The sequence below is a fragment of the Candida metapsilosis genome (assembly GCF_017655625.1).
Source record: "Candida metapsilosis strain BP57 chromosome Unknown scaffold3, whole genome shotgun sequence".
NCBI classification, from domain to species: domain Eukaryota; kingdom Fungi; phylum Ascomycota; class Pichiomycetes; order Serinales; family Debaryomycetaceae; genus Lodderomyces; species Lodderomyces metapsilosis.
This window is the reverse complement of record NW_027138161.1, coordinates 626,218-646,428: the sequence shown is the minus strand read 5'-3', so window position 1 is coordinate 646,428 and position 20,211 is coordinate 626,218. Positions and strand designations below refer to the sequence as shown.

Here is a 20,211-nt window from a genome sequence, read left to right as displayed (position 1 = left end):
AGGTATATTATACGAGGTGTTTCCTAACACTGTTCTAGAAGTACAGTATACGTTATATTTTGCACCACAATAACTGAAAATGAAAAAACGAAAAAAAAATTGGTGTGGGAAACAAAAAAAATATTTGGTCCTTAAACGTCATCATCTGATACACATTAATCAAATAAAACAACCACCACTTTTATTACTTGATTTGAGTGTCAACTGTCAATTCCAATTCAGCAAAATGAGTATGTTCTTCTTAACAGACCAGCCACTTGATGGATGGTAGGATTGAGGATCTTCATATACTAACACCCATATTTTTTTTACAGCCCCTCCAAAAAAGATGAGTTTGCAGGATTTCCTTCAAGATGAAAGTATGTACTCGAGCATTAGATGAAGCAACGTATTCCAATACTAACGTAAATAATCATTAGCATTTGGTGGATCTTGGGCAGATATAGATGTGGATATGTCATCGATCTCGGTCCCAATCGAAAAGCCACAGGGTCATTTTGACTATGGGTATTCGAGAGGAGGTGGCGGTGGAGGTGGGTATCATGAGCCCAGCTCATTGGGCCCACCATATATTGTCAAGCTTGTCAATTTACCCGTCACGGCAAATGACGCGTTTATTCAGGATTTATTCCAAAGTAGATTCACCCCTTTTGTCAAGTTTAAGATTTTAACAGATCCTGCATCAAACATATTGGAAACACATATAATAAGACAAGTTGCATTTGTCGAGCTAGAGTCGGCACAGGATGTGTCAAAAGCACTCAAATGGCACGACTTGTTCTACAAGGGAAACAGACGAGTTATTGTTGAAGTTGCAGATTTTAATGATTTCCATCATTGTATTCAATTCAATCAAGAACATCAGCAAGAGATACAGCAAATCCAACATGACTTTATTGCTCAAAAGCAGCAGCAAAAGCAGCCCAGACATATGGCTTTACTTGATGAGTTGGATCAGGAAAGAGGACCATCGGGATCAGGATTTAATCGTGGATTCCGCCAGCATCAACCCCCCTCATACTCACGTCCATTTCATGGAGGAGGAGGAGGAGGTGGTGGTGGTGGCATGCCTTTGTCACCCGAAAGACATCATGCCCCTTTACACAACCGCCAGTCTTCATTTGATACACAATTTCCAGCCCACAAAGCTTTCCACGGTCTAGCAAGCGGGACGGCACCACCGCCACCACTCCACCAACAGGAACCAGCACAACCTGCTCCTAGCCAGCCACACAAACCTAAATTCAACCCTTTTGGAGGTGCCAAACCCGTTGATACTGTTTCGCGTCAGCAAGAGATTGAAAAGAAATTGATAAATTTGAATCAAACTACAGTACAAACCCTTGGCGATGATCCAACTGTTGATGTTGATGCGGTTATTAAAAAATTCCATGAGACTGCATCACCACAACAAAGAAGAAGTGAACTCTCTCATGGACGCAGATTTTCAAACACTGAAAGAAGATCGCTGGTTGCTATTTTGAGAAGAGGCTCCCAAGAGTATCATGAACAGCAGCAACAGCAGCAACAGCAGCAGAAACAGCAACAACAACAACAACAGCAGCAACAGCAACAACAACAACAACAACAACAACAACAACAACAGCAGCAACAGCAGCAACAACAGAGTGTTTCTGCACACCCTCAACCTAAACAAGCTACTGCAAACTTGACTGCTTCTACAGAACCGGCGGTAAGCCCCGGTTGGGCAAACAATACAGGTAAGTCATTAGCTCAGTTATTAAGCGAGCGCTCAGACTTTGTTGCGAGCTCGCCTGCAGGTGGTAAAAGTACACCACCCACGCCAACAATTAAACCACCAGTAATATTGAAAAAGAAAACTTTATCATCTCCTCCAACTGTGAAGCTCGATCTCACCGTGAAGGAGCTTGCAAGCGAGACACAACCGTTACCTAACGTACCAAGTGAAAATAAATCAAAACTTCCTGCTGATATACTGCAATCACAGCATGAGCGTCCAACTGCCGGTTTGAAGAAAGATAATCAAGAAAAGAGCTTCATGGACCGCAGCACTAACTATTCATCTTCACAACGACCAGTACGACAAAAACGCGAATCATTAGATAAAGATAGACCCAACTTTAAAAAGCTATTTGAAAATTTATCATTAGAAGAAACAGACTCAACGCAACTGAGTTCTTATGGGAAGCAATCTAAATGGAATGGTGCTTCGAGAGGAGGCAGAGGTCGTGGTAGAGGAGGATACGGATATAGCGGTGAACGCCGAGGAAGTCGCAGTGACAAATACTCCAATGGCTTTGATCGCACTGAAGCGGAAACAAAGGACCTCTGGAGTCGAGGTCATTCACTCGAAGATGAGATTGGGTTTAATTCCGCAATTGATTTTGCTTCAGAATCCAATGAAAGTGATATTCCTAGAAAATTTAGAAAGCAACCACAGTCACAACCACAGTCACAAACAGAGAATTCTTTACTTCCACAGCAACACCGTCAAGCCCATCTGGCATCAACTCCTTCTGTTTCCACAGGACTCGCTACTGATGTTGCCATTGATGGAAAGTTAAGATCAGTATCCACTGATGCAACAGTTACGTCAACAACGAGTATAAATTCAAACAATCATACTGGATCAAAATCCATCAACGAGGCAACATCTTCAATTTCAAACACATCAGACGAACCTGCCTTTGAAAGTTTACAAGCAAATGACGAACAACCAGTTAATAATCACAAATCTCTCCATCTTCACGAAGAGGAGGAAGACGCACAACCTCCATCATTTTCAACTAGAGGCAGAGGTGGACGCGGTAGAGGCCGGGGTGGAGGCAGAGGGAGGGGCAGAGGTAGAGGTAGAGGACGTGGAGGAAGAGGCAGGGGTGGTGCATCCAGTGGTGATGGCGGTTTCAACCCTCAACACAATCAATATATTCGTCCTAAGCCAACCACTGGCGAAACTTAGCGTGTAGAGGATACAACAGATGAAGAAATGAATGTATATAAAACGTAATTATGAAAACTGAAATTAATTGTTAATGCTAGATAACCTTACTACCTCTATGCTGAGTAGTTTACTCCTTACAGTCTTCTCCTTTTAAATTTATTTTTGAAATTACAGTATAAAAAAACTAGCACCTTATATAAGTCCACTATCTTTTAATGTATTTTCCATTATTGTCTCCTTGACAGCAGCCATAACCAATTGGATGTTACTTGTGTCGGTAGCTTGAGTCACATGAGGATAGATATTCAATCCTGATCGATTAACTTGGTTAAACCTCCAAAGTATATATTTTGCCGCTTTATTGATATTATTACCACCAGTGTAATCAGGGAAATGGGTTTCCAAAGGTGAATATTGCAATTTTTCCGCAAACACATCAATCTTGTTTAAAAACAACACCACACTTGTCCTAGCAAACCATCGTGAATTAACCACCGAGTCAAAAAGAGCAATGCTTTCCTCTAATCGATTTTGATTATTTTCTTCCAATAATACTTGATCGTATTCGGAAAGTGAAACACAGAAAATGATCAATGTTACATTATCAAAACAATGAATCCATTTCTTACGTTCAGATCGTTGTCCACCAACATCAAACATATGAATATGAAGGTCGTTGCCCATATCGAAAATAAAATCAAATATACCCGATGTCTTTTTCCTTGTACGCAACACATCTGTTGTTGAAGGTACATAATCAGGTTGAGCAATTCTGTTCAAATTGGTCATGAAATATTCCGTAGAATCAATAAGATAAAATTGACCTTGCTTATGGATCATAAAGTCTTTAACTTCTGGAGTGTTGTAAATTTGTTCAATCTTTTCAGCTATAGACGGATCAAAAACAGCATCGTTGGTTCCATCAAGCAAGATCTCATAGTCTAGTACCTCATTTAAGGAATCATAATCAAGAACATGCTTGCGCCAAGTACCATTCACGACTTCAGGTGGATCTTGTACTTCTGCATCAGTGCCATCAATGCCATCGTCTTTTGGTTTAATCAACTCCGGGTCTAAATCGATAATTGCATTAATGACATTCTTGATACAATCCATAACATTCTTATAAATAAATGGTTTATATTCATACAACTCCTCTTGTGTGTAACCATTTTGATGTAAAATCTTCATTTGCTTAACAATTGTTGATTTACCACTTTCACCAGAACCCAAAAGTAGCACCTTGACTTCATGTTCCGTGTTTGACTTTGCTGCCGCATCAACAGGATTCATAGTTTGTCCATTGGATATTGTACCATTACCATTTGATGCACTTGCTACCGTTCCATTTGCAACAAAGCCACCGCTGCCATCACCATTGGGCAGGCCCGCTTGTCCATTAGCCAGACTTAATGCCGACTTTCCATTGTTATCAAAAGTAGAATTGTTTGACTTTTCATGATCGGTAGTAGATCCTGTCAGTTGTTGCTGTTGTTGTTGTTGTTGTTGTTGATTGGGATGTAGGTTCGATGATCCGGGTTGCTGCGACTGCTGTGACTTTTGTTGACTATTTACAGCTTGTGTTTGTTCTTGTCGTTTCAGTTGAGTTGACTTAGCAGGCTTGGATGAGTTGTTTACTTGCGAAGTATCTTTTGAAGTGCATGAACCCATATTTGTGTGTAGTTGCTATTCTTCAATTTATTTGGAATGGGGGAGACGGCTTGAGTGGAGTAAAAAAAAAAGCGAGAGTAGCAGTGATAAACGGTTGAAAATACAATTAAGCTCACTGTAATGACTTGACTGTGGGGTAATTCGTTGATTGGAAGTAGTTTATGTTGATAGAGTGCTTTGGTGATCTTTTTAGTATTGAGTTGAGTTTCGATTAATAATCACTGGTTCTATTGGTTTTAGTTTGTATGTGTTTTGGAAAAAAATAAAGTGGTGATGGATTTCCGTATTTTCTTTCTCTCTCTCTCTCCCCTTTTACACTAAATAATATATACAAAAGTAAACTTATACCGAGGTACTTTCTTCAAAAAGTTAGAAATAGCAGTCGAAGCTAAATGGTTCCAGAACATCTTCAAATTGTAATACTTTACTAACAAGAATTCAACCAAGATCATATGCATTCTAGTAATTGCAGCAATGTCGTCTATATGAGGTCTTTTTTTGTTTGTTTGCGGGATTTTAACCGATTAAGTGCCTGTTTTCGGTACCGAGAGAATACTAAAATACCTCTAAACATCATGCTTTTACACTATTGGTAGACTAATCACTGCAGCCATCCTTCTTACAATAGTAGAGTAAGATTACGAAACTAGAAGTACTTGTAGGTAGTATATTCATTCTACTTTTTATATACATAATGGCTGCAACTATCGCTACCAAATATTCCTATTGATAACCTACTTTCTAACGAACCTTCATTATGTCTCTTTATTGAATTTACAGTTTGGATAGTCCAACTTCTCTAAGTCCCACATTCCATTGTCATTTAATCCAGTATCAAAACAATCTTCTTCAACATATTTCATAAATATACATTGGCAATTAGCGACATCTTCGTGGGAGGTCAATGATACCACAGAAGGACCCTTTGAACAACTCACCACTTCCTTGCTAAACAAAGCTTCTACCTGCTTCATACATGAAACAACTTCCTTGCCATAAAGCTTTTCGTATTGAGAAGTATAGGGAAACTTTTGGTTCTCTGGTATGGTAGAATTGTAATAGATTGAGGCCTGGTCTGTTGTTGGAGGATAAGGCAGATAATCTGAAGTGTCTATAAACAACCCTGATACTGAATGACCAAGTGCTAATGGAACAACAAACCTCATTTTGGCAAAATGCACAACTTTGATATTCCAAATGTGAACAGCAAGTAAAAAAAAAAAAAAAAAAGGAAAAAAGTATATAGAGTAATGATATATTTTGATAATTCCTATCTTTTCCTAAGTTCTCCCTGATAATCCTCCAGTGTATAGGTCTGGCGACACCTTCTCACTACCAGTCCCAAGTGCTACACTTTCAACTGTTTCACCCCCACTATTTGCACGAGCACTACCCTTCTCCTTCTCCTTCTCCTTCCCCTTTTCCTTTTCCCTATCATTCATCTTCACTTTACTAGCAGCTAATTCAGCATCCTCTTCTTCTTTAACCCTTTTCCTTTCCTCTCTTCTTCTCTTTTTTGTCTCAAATTCATGCCACTCACCTTTTAAATCTTTCAAAAACGTCAATGGTTCAGGAAGGGGCTCTCTAGTGAAGTACTGATTTTGTAAAGCTTCATGCGCTGTTGGTCTATGTTTTGGATTCAATGCCAACAATTTTTCTGCCAATTTATAAGCATCCAAACTCATTACATTGCTATACTTTTGCTTAAATTTGGAAGCAATATTAATCTTTGGCTTCAACATTTCAAACCATGGTAATTTATCAATCTCAGGCCATGATTCCAATGTAGGAGTTCCCAAGATATTGAAAATCTTTGTCAATTGACTAATTTCATCCATACCTCTAAATGCAGCCATTTTAGTATACAATTCAATCAACAAGCATCCAACTCCCCAGATATCAACTTCACGTCCATAATCTGTAGCACCAAGCAACAATTCCGGTGGTCGATACCATATTGTAATCACTCTGTTGGTAAAATCAGCAACTTCTCCTTCACCTAAAATCTTCATTGTTCTAGCCAAACCGAAATCAGCAATTTTCAAATTACCCAAATTGTCCAACAAGATATTTGATCCTTTGATATCACGATGAATGATTCTTTTTTCATGAAGATAGTTCAACCCTTCCATCAATTGTTTGAAAATAAACTTGCGATGACATTCTTGTAATTCCAACTCTGGATGTGTAAGCAACCCCGTCAAATCATGATCCATGTAATCAAAAACCATATAAATTTGATTATGTTCAACCATCATTTCCAATAATCCAACAATGTTTGGGTGATTAAATGATTGTAATAGTTTTATTTCACGTATGGCAGTGATGGGGAACCCTTCACGTTCACTTTCTAGTCGCAATTTCTTTACTGCTACATATTCATTAGTTATAGAATTTTTTGTCTTGTATACTTTTCCATATGTACCTTCTCCAACTTGTTGTACTCGTTCATAAATAGCACTATTCCGCAGCTCCTTTATTGAATAAATCTGATCACGAGTTAACGTAGGCTCCACTTCTTTTTTAATTGCACTAGGGACATATGAGCTTCGATTGGAACTGGATCGATTGTTATTGCTATTGAAATCACGCCTTTTGTTAAAACTTGCTGGACCAGATGGAAGTGGACGTTTGACACCTGCACTGGGGCTCGATGACCGGTATGATCGACTAGCTGGTCCTAATGGTCTAGTAGGTGGCTTTGAACGAGATATAGATGCAGGTGCTGATGGTGGTGGTGGTGTGAACCTCTGCTGCTGTTGCTGCTGTTGTTGTTGACTGCGAGGGCCAGTTGGAGGACCACTTCTATAATTGGGTCTATATTCATCACGTCTTTCGCGATACCCCTGCTGTCTCTGTCTTGCCGGACCCGATGGCGGCTGTATATGCAGACGAGGTCCCGTGGGTCTATTCGACATAGCGAGAAGATTAGATTGCTTGGATGGGCAGTGTGTTACTTGACACTTTTCTGGAAACAATTTTTTTTTTCTTTCTTTCTTTCCATCATCGTAGTATGTAGTATAATCAAATTCGTGAAATGTAGAACATTGGGGTGAAGAAGCAAATAGAGTAATATCGATAATCTACAGTCAACGCAAGTCATCTCTTTAAAACTTTTTAACAATTGTTTAACGTATATTTTTAATATTTATGATAGAATTGGGCAGTCATCCCTGCGCTAAGCGCGTGCTTATCATACTAGGTCGGAGCTCCAATCAGTTGGAAATCTAAAAAGCAAGCGATAGCATCGCTCTCCACAACTGAGGCCGAATATATGGCTATGGCATAAACAGTCAAACAACTTTCACAGGTCTAAAATCTTTGAGAAAGATGTGCAGTATCACTCCCCTGCGGGAGTGACCATGCACCCTTTTGAAACAAAAAGACTAGACCTCAAGTTGATGTATCATTCAACAAGGCAGTCCTCGCATCAACGTATTGAGAGTACCATCCCTTCTAAATCCATCAACAAAAACTTTGATAAATTTCTAAAGGATCATCTCTAGCAAAAATCTGCAATCATGTTAAGATACATTTAAAACCCCCGAAGGGTAAAGTATGGCGGTTGAATAAAGCAATATATGGTCTAAAACAAAGTGAAAATTCTAGTGGTTCAACCATTTAAGTAAAAGAAATCTGACAGAAAAGAAACTTTCCTTTTTTTCATTACTTACAGTATCAGCATAAGTCGTGCACTCATTACGGAAAATATAAATACACCACACGTTGTTTTTCTTTTTTTTTTTTTCTTTTCCATTATTTTATTTTCATATTGTAAAAGAGAAAACCAAAACCAAATTAAATCTCCTTATCAAAACTTTGGAATTTGCCCCTTCTCCACAATTCGAATACAACAAGTTCCACGTATTCCAAACAAAGAACCAACACCAATCCACTACAGATTCCACACACAAACACAAACACAACTTCCCTGCCTTCCCTCCCCCTCGCCACCCCCCTTATACTCAAGCAATGATTGGAAGATTAGCACACACTGGATTCGATTTAGTCCTAATCAGTGGGTTTTTAGCTGGTATGAAGCGTACTACTGGTGTACAACCAAACTTAGATTTAATTGAAAACAAAGATGTTAGATTATACGCTGGCAAGTTTTTGAACGTTGGTGATCTGGTTTTAGATTCATGTGCTGCGTTTTTGGGAAGTAGTCAATTCTTCACTAGAAAGTAGAGAGACAGAGAGACAAAGGAACACCAGAGAGCCTGGTTGGTTTGCTTACACGTGTATATATATAATTAAATGTAAATCTATCCTTTTTTTTTGTGATACGTTAACTCTAATTCAATGCTCTTTTTACTTAAACCTATAGACTCCCTCTTTACTCAACAGTCACTGATTTGGCCAAATTACGAGGGAAATCAACATCAATGCCCCTATTCACAGCCAACCAATAACTAATCAATTGCACAGGAATAACATTCAACAACCCTTGTAAACAATCAACAGTTTGAGGAACTTCCAAAGTAGTATGGACTTTATCATTCGATATGATAGCATCACCTTCATTACAAATAACAATTGGTCTACCATCTCTAGCAGTAACTTGTTCAATTGCCGACATCGTCTTAGGGAAAAGTGAATCACGAGTAGCAAATGCTATAATGGGCAATTTATCATCAACTAATGCCAAAACACCATGTTTTAACTCACCAGCCAAAACACCTTCCGAATGCATATATGAAATTTCTTTAATTTTTAAAGCTCCTTCTAAAGCAGTAGCAAATTGATATCCTCTACCTAATAACAATAATGATTTTTGATCATTCAAATCATCATTACACAACTTCTTAATCTTATCTTCCAATTTCAAAACTTGTTTAATTTGTTCTGGGATTTTTTGTAATCCTTGTATAATTTCTTCATGTCTACCAACTCTTGAAATTGAATCATTGGATAATGAAAGAGCAAACATAACAAGAGCAATGTATTGTGAAGTGTAAGCCTTGGTTGAAGCAACACCAATTTCGGGTCCAGCATTGATATGAACACCACAATGAGTTTGTCTAGACATTGAAGAACCAACTGAATTAACAATACCAACAGTCAATGCCCCTCTTTCTAAACAATATTGCAAAGCCAATATGGAGTCAGCAGTTTCACCCGATTGAGAAACAAAAACACAAGTATCATCACGGAAAACTGGTGATCTTCTATCAAGGAAATCACTAGCCAATTCAACCGACACTGGAATTTCAGTCAATTCTTCAAAAATTGATCTTGTTGCTAAACATGAATGGTATGATGTACCACAAGCAATCATCAAGATTCTTCTACATCTTCTAATTGTAGGTAACCATGCTTTTAACCCACCCAATGTGACTGTATTCTTTTCAAAATCAATTCTACCTCTCATGGTATTAAAAGTGGAATCAGGTTGTTCAAAAATTTCCTTTTGCATAAAATGTTTAAATGGACCCTTCATAATTTCATTCAATTCCATTTCCAAAGTTTGTATTGGACGAACAGTAGAATCACCAGCATTCTTGGTGGAGGCTCGATGAATATGTAATTCACCATCATAAATATGAGCAATATCATCATCTTCTAAAAACAAAACCTTCTTGGTGTGTTGGACAACAGATGCTGGATCTGAACTTAAAAAGAATTCAACTGGGGTTGGTAAATCATCTTCAGAAAGGAAAGCTCTTGATTGTGAAGTTCTCAAGTTTTGTTCACCAGGTGCAACTGGAATAAATCCCAAATCTTGACCAGCAGCACCGGCAGCACCAGCAGGTCCATTGATTGATGATAAAGTTTGACCAATTTGTTGTTGAGCAACAGCACTAGAAGCATTATTTTCAAATTCAACATCAACAAAATCAACCTTCAATTTACGATCAGTCTTGACACCAACCAATAATGGTGAACCTTTTCTAGTACCACAAACTTCACCAGGGTAATGGAATGATTTAACCAACAAACCATAAGAACCTTCCAATTCATGCAAAACTTGTTTAGTCAATTCATTGAAATCAGGAGAAACACCAGCTTTCAAGTTTAAATCATAGAAATGTTTAAACAATTTGGCAATACATTCAGTATCAGTTTCACTTTCAAATTTGTGACCTTTTGATAACAAGTATTCTCTCAAAGCAGCAAAATTGGTAATGATACCATTATGAACAACGATAAATTCACCCTTGGCAGCATCTGATCTATGAGGGTGGCAATTTTCCTCCTTTGGTTGACCATGAGTGGCCCATCTAGTGTGGGCAATTCCTGCATGATTATCAAACACAGCACTTCTATCAATCTTGTCGTCGTGTACTTTTTGTTTCAAAACCTTGACTTTTCCTGGACACTTGACGATAACGTTGGTCATGATTTCACCATTTTCACCATCATTGACTAAATGTCCATCAACGGCCAATCCAGCAGAGTCATAGCCTCTGTATTCCAAACGTTGTAACCCTTCAATAAGAGTGTCAATGATTTCACCTCTGTTCTTGTCGACTAAGAAGTTGACGTATCCAAATATACCACTAGACAAAGGATAAAAGTTAGTATGAAGAAGGAGTTTTGGGTTGAACTTTGTGTACATACCACATGATGATGACGATCTGTTGAAAGCGAGTGTAGTTGTAGTTTTAATAACTTTTACTGTATGATAACTTGATACTAAAGATACGATGGTATTGCTTTCTCTTTCTCTTTTTCTTTAAATAAGTCGAAGAAAAGTGTATTTATAGAAATTATTAAATTTTTTTTTGTGATGTGTTGTTGTTTGTTGTTGTATTATTATTAGTGCATGCCATAATCATCATCATCACCTGCATAATACTATAATCTACACCTTTCTATTGTAAATGTATATATAGAGATTCAAGGCGGGTAGTATCATTTCATCCTATACACATTGACTCTACTCTCTACTCAATCTACCACTCTCTCTCATTCAATTGTGTGACCACATCAAGTGAAAAGACAACGCAAATCAATCACCTTTCCTAAAATGGAAGAAATCAAAACAAAGAACAAACAAAAAATTTCAAAGTTGAGTTCCAGAATCACACATTCTTTTTCTTTTTATAAGATCATAGTAACATAACAAGTACAAAATACACGCCTTAGAATGTAATGCAAAGAACAGAAAAAGACATAGTATCATTCATTTGATTTCTTGTATTGTTTTAGCCTCTTCTTGAAGAAAAAACGCCTTCTTTTTGTCGTAAAATTCTGTTTCACACCAAGGAGAAAAAGCCTACTCTGTCTAAATACAATCAATTACTTCTAAGCATAAACCTTTGATTCAAGTAGAATACAAAAACTTCCTCATGGTCTTTTTTTCTTCTTCACAGTAGTAGAAACTAAGCCACTTTTCTCGGTCGGTATGGAAGCGTTTTCTTGCCGCGTTAGCTTCGCCTCGAAGTAATTTTCTCTTGACCGAGTCGTTGCACTAAAACTCCGAAAGGGGGAATCGGTAGCGCGTTGGCAGAACATTCTTTTTGCAACTACTCTCAATCTGTGCAAGCAACGTCTTATTTATAATCTTTTCTTTATCTATATAGAACTACTTCAACTGAAACACTCTTTCGAAATTCAAATATTGTCCAAAATCAAACCCCGTGTACAACTTAACACTTTTCCATTTTCTTTACAAGTTGGCTCCTGGTGGTCCAAAATTACCAAACGATGAACTGCCACCTCCAAAATTACCACGACCACCAGTTCCTGGGCCTCTAAAGTTCAGAGGCAATCCACGGCCTAGGTTATCCAAATTATCTTCGGAATATGGATCATCATATCTAGCACCAGGCGGAACACCTCTTCTACCGCCAACACCACCACCACCTTGGCCACCAAAGATTGGGTGGTCTGGTGTTGGATGCATACCACCACCTCCTGGTGCACGTAATGGGTCTATATATCCTTGTAATGTAGGGTTGGGAGGAATCCCAGGTGGATTCAAGTCATCGCCACCAATTGATGGGAATTGTGATGATTGTCCTCCTAATGCACTTCCAATTGGTGGCCCTTTATCTTTAATTTGGTATTCATCTTCGAAATCAGGCATATCATCAGGTCGTTTAGCAAAGGGGGTATTACCAGTAGCAACAGAAGGAGCTGATGATGGGTTACCACCAGCAAAAGTAGGATTCGTTGGATTATAAGGAACTTCAGGTGTCGGTGATCTAGCTGGATTGCTTTCAGTGTCATCTTCAACTACTACAGGACCTTCTTTCTCTTGTTTATTAGGATGAGCAAAAATAGAACTCACTTTTTCATTATCAATCATAAATCTGAATTTGGTATTAAACTTTTCAACTAGTTCCTTAGGTAAGTTATCATCTTTTTCTTCATTATTGATTGGGAACTTGGTTTCATCCAAATCAAACCATTCCCAATTGATCAATGCATTATCTAATCTTCCATCAAGATTTAATAAATTGATTAATGATTGAACTGTACTTATTTCAGTAATACTAACAATAAGAAACTTCTCATCTTTATAATAAACTTCCAGTTGGTTTAATTTGCGTTCATTGGTTGTTTGAACTACTTTGAAATCCTGTGAACTGGGGTAGATTGATTCAACATATTTGGTAACCAAATATACAGTTAATTGGAAATAGTTATCAATTGACATTTGTATAGGGAAGAAAAGAAAGTGGAGGGAGTGTAGTTTGCCAGTAGTTTGCTATCGAAATGTGTACAGCTTTTTGGTGGTGTTATAATTTTTTAGAAATATGGAAAGAGCGGCGTAGTTATATGCAGTACATTGCGCAAACACTGAATGATCAAAATACACATGTTTGGAGTTTTGTGACACGGAATTCCTTTATTAAACAGTAAGCGTCATGACATATTGTTTTGCGACATATGCCGAAACCTAACACTAACACTGACACTGACACTGACACCGATATAGCCACCATAGGCCGTTTGACCTCTTAAAGAACGAAGTGGTATAGCTAGATCACAAGGATACTGTACCGGTACTTTCCTGTGTTTATCCTGTGCACGCTAAAGGACAAGAAAATTGTGTTTATATCAAATTGCAACCCCTCTCTTTCTTTCTTTGTAATTAGAACCCTTTGATTGACTGGGGGTAAAAGTCAAAAGTTACTGCAAAGCTACAAAATGCATCTGTTGGTAATTTTGCAACTGTGTGAAACGGAGACTTTCATACGTAGATTCAAATATGATTGTGAACCCTCCCCCCCTGTGTATTTTTAAAACATTTGCTGGGTACGGTTATGTACTTTTATATATACAATTGATGATAAAAGGGTTTCTTCTATAATTGGATTCATTTAATTTGATTGAAGTTAAGTTTGTAAAGATAAGAGAGACAAAAGGAAAGAGATCTTAGTCTCATAACCATTTCTTATTGTTTTTTATATGGACACGACAGTAGCAAGAGTTCTTTTTCTTACACAGTTGTAGGATGTGATTTATCAGTAGGATAGTAGCAGTAGTAATAGTAGTATTACCTGCCCTACAAATGAGAATAGATATATACTATAGAGGTGTACCTGTTTTTAGAAAAAGGGGGGGGTATATGAAAAGGATCAACAAAAAAATTGCAATATTACACAGTTACAATTGTTAGTAGAAAATTCGAGAATAAATTGATTGATCTCAACAAAAAAGAAACAAAAATTAATCAAACATACTATTCGTCCAATACAGTTAGCTTAGACTGCTATACTAGTATACTATCAAACATTAGTTTAGAATGTAAATCAATTTAGCTTTACTCTCTTTGTACGTTGTTATCTCCTTTTTTGTTTTTCTCTCTCTGTCTCTCTCTCTGTCTCTCTCTGTTTCTAAAGAAAAAAAGCAAACTTCAAACCAAACCAAAAATAAAAAAAAAACAGAAGGGAAAAAAAAAAATTTATTTAAACTTAAGGCACACACCATTTTACAGGGAACACAACATAGATACTTTCAATCTTTATTCTAAAAGAAGAATCAAACAAAGAGAGTACTTCATCCTTAATCTTATTTACAAACTATGACTACTACTGTACCCATAATCTACTCATTTCCAGAGTTTCTTGGTGTTGCAGAAGCAGTTGCTGATTTGATTATTTCATCACAGAATCAAACTTTATACAACACCACCGATCTAAAACAAATTGAATTAATTAAAGGAGGTCAACTAAAGCGTCCATCTGTAAACAAAACAAATAGTTCACTTTCAATTGCCCTTAATCAAACTGCAGGTGGCAGTGGCAGTGGCAGTGGCAATGGCAATGGCAATGGCAATGGCAATGGTAATGGTAACGGCTTTAGCGGAAACGGATCTGCTGGTAGTAGTGGTGCCACTCTAAGCGCTGGAAATACTCCTTCGTTATCATCCAGCTTAGATCCTGAGTTAGCAACAGGAGGAGCTTCATCAACAAACTTGGCTGCCAACAACAAGATCAAGAAGGAAAAAAAAATTTCGAAAAAGCAAGAAATTAGATTTAAAATTGCCATTAGTGGAGGTTCATTAATCAAGATCTTAAACCAAGGCTTATTAACCAGACAAGAGTTTATTGAATGGGATAAATGGGACATTTACTTTGCTGATGAAAGATTGGTACCGTTTGATAGTCCTGATTCAAATTATGGACAGGCTAAATTGGAAATTTTTGATCATATAAAGGGTGATAAACAACCACGGATTTTCCATATTGATGAATCTTTAATTGATGATCCTCAAGAAGCTGCTGATGATTATGAAAAACAATTGGTTCAACAATTTGCCAAGAAAGATTCAGTTAAATTACCAATGTTTGATTTGTTGTTATTGGGTTGTGCTCCAGATGGCCACATTGCTTCGTTATTCCCCAATCATGGTGAAAGTTTAAGAGAAAAATTGGCTTGGTGTATACCTGTTTCCAATGCACCACTGGGTCCATCAAATAGAATTACTTTATCAATACCAGTTATATGTCATGCTTCAAGAGTTGCATTTGTGGTTGAAGGTTTGACAAAAGCTCCAATTATTAAAACTATAATGGAAAGACCAGAAAAGGGTTTACCTAGTTCAATTGTTAATGAAGGTGCTGCTGGTAGGGTAAGTTGGTTTGTTGATGATGCTGCATTGAATGATTTATATGATATTACTAAAAAGAAGTATAAATACTTGTCAATACCAGAACCAACCCACTGAAAGAGAGAGGAACAAAAGAGAGTTCATAGTACAAGTCGATGAAAGTCGGACACACACCCACACACACATATATATATATATGCACACACTATTCTCACTGCAAGTTAGGAGATGAATTATTTTACATGTCCTTACTGCTTTTCCATAGATTGGTATTTTCACTATCAACATACTGTCATCTATACATTATATCATTCCACAGCACAATTATATAGGTTTTGAGGTTTACTTTATTTTTTTTTTCTTTTATTGTCGTTTATCTGCACAAACTTTTATATCAAATGAATAAAAAAACTATCATATATAACTTTATCTTACTTTTCTCTTACACATCTTTAACTATGTACTCATCAGGTGCTCGCATTGCCCATTCAGTCCATGATCCATCATACAACTTGACAGGTACATTCACCTTGACGATATTTTCTAATGCCAATTTCAATATACATGCAGTGACTCCAGTTCCACACATTACAATAATACCCAGTGGATAATAGCTTGTTTCTTTACCAAGCTTAGTCAAATCAATACCCAAGTCATTAGTTAAAATCGATTCAATTTCCAGCTTAGTCTTGAATTCATTATTTGCATCAACATTGAGTAATTTTGTAAATGGTAAGTTCTTCGCAGTGGGGATATGGCCTGCACTTAAACCTGGTCGTGGTTCAGGTGCTGCACCAGTGAATCTATCAGCTGATCTTGCGTCGAGGATCAAGTAGTTATTGATGTCTTTGTTGGCAATGTGGGTTATTAATTCTTCGTATTCGATTACTTCTCGATCGTAGATCTCTTCATACAGGTGAGGCAGGTGGGTTTCATTGACTTCTCCATCAACAGGAGCAGTAGTGGTAGAATCAGTGGCTTTACTCACAGGGGTAGACTCAGTACCTTGTTGCTTCTCCTTCTCCTGCTCCTGCTCTTCCAGTTCAATTTTCTTCACGTAATTAGGATAAGTATCCAATAAATAAACTTTACCATGCCCAGCCAACTTCAAAGTAAACGCAACTCTAGGACTCGAGAAATTACCCACACGATCAAACACGACCAAGTTATCCAGTTCATGAATTCCCAATTCTTGGAAAGCGTCATTCATAATCAGTTGCGTAGGTAACATGTGAGGATAAGGGGAGTCTCTGGCCCATTTATCAACGTCAAAAAACTGCGCACTAGCAGTAGGTGCTCCATTATTATTTGTGATTAGTTTCTTTAATGTTTGGTCCTCGTTGAATTCGGAACGTGCGTTTCTTGGGTTGTTGGGCATAAACCAAGTGGCATCAATAGGGATGATTCGGTTGGCTGTGGCAGCAGTTGCAGCTGCTTTTTGCAATGTGCGAAATGCTGTTGGTTTGATGATGGAGATGAATTTGGGAGATGTTGGCATATTGAATTGTGCGGGGGGCGGGGGTGGGAATACAGGTGAGGTGTGCGATTCTTTCGAAATTTAGAGCTAATTGGGTTCGTAACTTTGTTTGGGAGGTTGAGTTGATTGCAGTTTGATGGCTTTCCGAGACGTCTTTACTGTATAGTCAAAGGGAGTTGGTTTTGCGTTCACTGTGTATCAAAGCTTAGCTCACTCACTCGGAATTCAATTTTTCGATCAAAGATTATTGGTTGGACAAAATCATAGGAAATAGAAAATCATTTATTTTGCAACTGCTTACTTACGATTGGGGGATTTGAGATCAATTGAGTCGTTTGAGATTAAATTTGTTCAAGAAAATGTTCGAGAAATTGAGCTATTTTGTTGGTAATTTAATAGAGGTCAGGATATCAATTGGGTTATTTTGAAAGATCTCCCCCACTCCCCTAAACCACATAGACACCTGTCAATTCTAAGTTCTTCGATAGCACTACATTTTTTCATTCATCCAGCTTTATAATTAAGCAGAACAATGTGTTGCTTAATAGGATCTGGAAGATATCTAACTTTGTTGATAGTCACTCATATCAAGCGATTATTCGAGAATGTCGTGTAATTTTGTCTTTTACCCCCTGAGAGCCACACCTTTTTTGTTTTATTTTTCCGTTGCTCTTTGCTTTTCCCGTCGTGTGATAAAAATATATAACCATAAGAGACATACTTACTCAATTCTTTTCAGCTACAAACATTATTAAAGATGAGTTTATTTGTATTAGGATCCACTGGATTGGTCGGTGGCTTCGTCGTTCAAGCCGCCCTCAAGTCCAAAGATTGGACTAAAATCACCACGCTTACTAGACGTCAACCACAGTTTGCCTCAGACGAAGCTGAATCTCGTTTGAACCCAATTATCGAGGCAGATACCGCCAAATGGACAGACATTATCAAAGAGGTGAAACCCGTGCCATATGCTTACATTTCATCATTTGGAACTACTCGTGCAGCAGCTGGCTCAGCTGAAAATTTCAAAACTATTGATTACGGCATCAATTACAATGCGGCTAAACTGGCCAAAGAAAGTGGCGTCAAGACCTTGGTGCTAGTTTCTGCTATTGGGGCTAATGCCAATTCACCCTTTCTTTACTTGCAAACTAAAGGTAAATTAGAAGATGATATAATTGCCTTGGATTTCGATCATACGATTATTTTAAGACCAGGCCAATTACTTGGAGATAGAAAGAATGGCAAGAGAAATGAATTGCCTCAGAAGGCGGCTGATTTCTTACTTAATGTGCCCGGTATTGCGTGGTTGATGAAGGCGGTTAATGCTAGTGATGTGGGTAAGATTGCTGTTCATTTTGCTGAACAGGCACAAAAGGGTGAACTTAAGGAAAAGGTTAAGATTGTTGGGGGTGGAGAGTTATTGAGTTTAGCAGGAAAGTTGTAATCTACCATTGGCGTATGGCGTATGGTGTACGGCGTACGGCGCAGGGCTGTTTCTTTTGCATTCTTACTTATTTCCTTTTGAGTGTATAGAGTTATTAGTTTTTAATGAGAATGGATATATTGAACTGCCCTTCTGTAAATGTGGACTGACAAAGGCGCTGTGCTAGTAATCGTATCATTTTCTGTTGTTTGTCTGCTAGCCGGAAATAACAGGAAATCTTAGAATGCTGTCTCGTTTAATTTTCTGGCTATCCTGAACAATTGAGTTACCTACTTAGCTTAGAAGAGTGTTGCTGTTTCGGTTTCGGGTAATACGAAGAAGCATCCGATGATTTAAATTTATCCGATTGCTTATTCAGGTTTGTATTAACGGCGTGTCTTAATTTTTTTTTATGATCCCTTAACTCCGATACTGTTAACACAAACACAGACACAGAAAAATCTCTAAAACGCGAAAAAAATAATTTTAAAGAATCACAAGTTTCGGAAAAGTAAACAAAGTCATCGTATTTTGCGGGATAGGTATCTTTACCCGTTTGTTGACCTACACAAAGTTTATCCTAAAACAAACTAGAGAAAGTGCAAAAAACAAAAGAAAACAGGTGATGTGGAACAGATGGATGACTTTGGGGTTTTGCATTGAGTGTTGCAGAATGTAATTCCCATGTGAGTTGTTGTGTGTTTTCGCCGTCTGGTTGATGCATAAGAGGAAACGGGTAAAACATTACGGATGTTGAAAATTGCTTTCCGTAAACAGCAAAAACAAAAGAAAAACAGCGTATGTGTGGAAAGCAGCGCGTTTGCGTTCTTTCTATGAAAGATATAGTCTGTTGAGCGGCCCCTCTGTTCATTCCGCTTTCGGGGCTTGTTGAAAATTTTTTGAGAATTCCTGATTTTGCGTAGCCTTAAGAGAATTGTATAACTTTCGAGATTGTGTAAACAAGGCTTCAAACATTGGCCCTTTCTCTATATCATTATGTCTTTTTTTTTTTTGTGATAAGTGGCAGTGTAACAGATGCGGGTAGAAAGAAAATAGGGGAGCGGAAAAGAGAGTTGCTTTTAAACTTGACAGTTAATCCGTTCACTGCAGTATGCAAAATGCAAGGTGCAAATACTTATTTGAGGTATTTTAATTGATTGCTACATTTTGACATTGACCTTCTTTTTTGAATCTCTTAGATGCTAGAATACTGATAATTATTGTTTGTTCTTTTTTTCTTTTTTTCTTTTTGGCCAATCGCTTGCTGGTTTTTCTGTTATTGTTGGTTAGCGAATAGCATGAAAATGTAAACAAAAATAAATACCCATGTTATAATACAAAGTATGGGGTGCAATAAAACAAAACAAAATAAAATAAAAATAAAAAGCATCAACAGCAATATATTTATATGCAGTATACTACGTTTTGTGTAACGATGCAGTTTAAAAGTGAAACCAAAAAAAAAAAATAGGGGTAAGGCACTCAATAAAAAAAAAATAAAATAAAAAAAAGGATGTTATAGATCAAGATAGCTTGGCGATATTGCCAATAGTGGATAAGTGATTGATTGTTGCTCATTGCTTTTATTGAATGATAAGAAAGGAAAAAGCCAAGACGATTGCAACAGTTATTGCTTTGGCTGCAAAGAAAAAAAAAAAAAAAGCAAACTCTTACTGTAAAGGAAGGGGGAGGGAAGAAGAGGAGGAGGC

General features: G+C 37.5%; 10 protein-coding genes across 10 annotated transcripts; 4 read left to right on the top strand and 6 right to left on the bottom strand. All coding sequences in view use genetic code 12, as the record gives it.

The window, feature by feature from the left end:
* Window positions 1-226: 226 nt before the first annotated feature.
* On the top strand, window positions 227-2,941 carry I9W82_003078 (uncharacterized protein; the record flags this gene model as incomplete). Its single annotated transcript, XM_067692004.1, has 3 exons — window positions 227-230; window positions 315-359; window positions 420-2,941. 3 exons carry the CDS (start codon window positions 227-229, stop codon window positions 2,939-2,941), a joined length of 2,571 nt encoding a protein of 856 aa, XP_067548427.1.
* A 174-nt stretch (window positions 2,942-3,115) lies between these two features.
* Window positions 3,116-4,594, bottom strand: GPA2 (guanine nucleotide-binding protein subunit alpha; the record flags this gene model as incomplete). The annotated part of the gene is made up of 1 exon (XM_067692003.1): window positions 3,116-4,594. One exon carries the CDS (start codon window positions 4,592-4,594, stop codon window positions 3,116-3,118), a length of 1,479 nt encoding a protein of 492 aa, XP_067548426.1.
* Window positions 4,595-5,349: 755 nt separating this feature from the next.
* I9W82_003076 (uncharacterized protein) lies at window positions 5,350-5,760 on the bottom strand (the record flags this gene model as incomplete). Its single annotated transcript, XM_067692002.1, has 1 exon — window positions 5,350-5,760. The coding sequence occupies one exon, from the start codon at window positions 5,758-5,760 to the stop codon at window positions 5,350-5,352; it is 411 nt and encodes a 136-aa protein (XP_067548425.1).
* A 114-nt stretch (window positions 5,761-5,874) lies between these two features.
* Window positions 5,875-7,512, bottom strand: I9W82_003075 (cyclin-dependent serine/threonine protein kinase; the record flags this gene model as incomplete). Its single annotated transcript, XM_067692001.1, has 1 exon — window positions 5,875-7,512. One exon carries the CDS (start codon window positions 7,510-7,512, stop codon window positions 5,875-5,877), a length of 1,638 nt encoding a protein of 545 aa, XP_067548424.1.
* A 1,054-nt stretch (window positions 7,513-8,566) lies between these two features.
* I9W82_003074 (uncharacterized protein) lies at window positions 8,567-8,782 on the top strand (the record flags this gene model as incomplete). Its single annotated transcript, XM_067692000.1, has 1 exon — window positions 8,567-8,782. The coding sequence occupies one exon, from the start codon at window positions 8,567-8,569 to the stop codon at window positions 8,780-8,782; it is 216 nt and encodes a 71-aa protein (XP_067548423.1).
* Window positions 8,783-8,930: 148 nt separating this feature from the next.
* GFA1 (glutamine--fructose-6-phosphate transaminase (isomerizing)) lies at window positions 8,931-11,160 on the bottom strand (the record flags this gene model as incomplete). The annotated part of the gene is made up of 2 exons (XM_067691999.1): window positions 8,931-11,094; window positions 11,156-11,160. The coding sequence occupies 2 exons, from the start codon at window positions 11,158-11,160 to the stop codon at window positions 8,931-8,933; spliced, it is 2,169 nt and encodes a 722-aa protein (XP_067548422.1).
* A 1,046-nt stretch (window positions 11,161-12,206) lies between these two features.
* On the bottom strand, window positions 12,207-13,199 carry I9W82_003072 (uncharacterized protein; the record flags this gene model as incomplete). The annotated part of the gene is made up of 1 exon (XM_067691998.1): window positions 12,207-13,199. One exon carries the CDS (start codon window positions 13,197-13,199, stop codon window positions 12,207-12,209), a length of 993 nt encoding a protein of 330 aa, XP_067548421.1.
* A 1,371-nt stretch (window positions 13,200-14,570) lies between these two features.
* I9W82_003071 (uncharacterized protein) lies at window positions 14,571-15,716 on the top strand (the record flags this gene model as incomplete). The annotated part of the gene is made up of 1 exon (XM_067691997.1): window positions 14,571-15,716. One exon carries the CDS (start codon window positions 14,571-14,573, stop codon window positions 15,714-15,716), a length of 1,146 nt encoding a protein of 381 aa, XP_067548420.1.
* Window positions 15,717-16,041: 325 nt separating this feature from the next.
* I9W82_003070 (thiosulfate sulfurtransferase) lies at window positions 16,042-17,097 on the bottom strand (the record flags this gene model as incomplete). Its single annotated transcript, XM_067691996.1, has 1 exon — window positions 16,042-17,097. One exon carries the CDS (start codon window positions 17,095-17,097, stop codon window positions 16,042-16,044), a length of 1,056 nt encoding a protein of 351 aa, XP_067548419.1.
* A 736-nt stretch (window positions 17,098-17,833) lies between these two features.
* I9W82_003069 (FMP52) lies at window positions 17,834-18,523 on the top strand (the record flags this gene model as incomplete). The annotated part of the gene is made up of 1 exon (XM_067691994.1): window positions 17,834-18,523. One exon carries the CDS (start codon window positions 17,834-17,836, stop codon window positions 18,521-18,523), a length of 690 nt encoding a protein of 229 aa, XP_067548418.1.
* Between the last annotated feature and the right edge of the window lie 1,688 nt (window positions 18,524-20,211).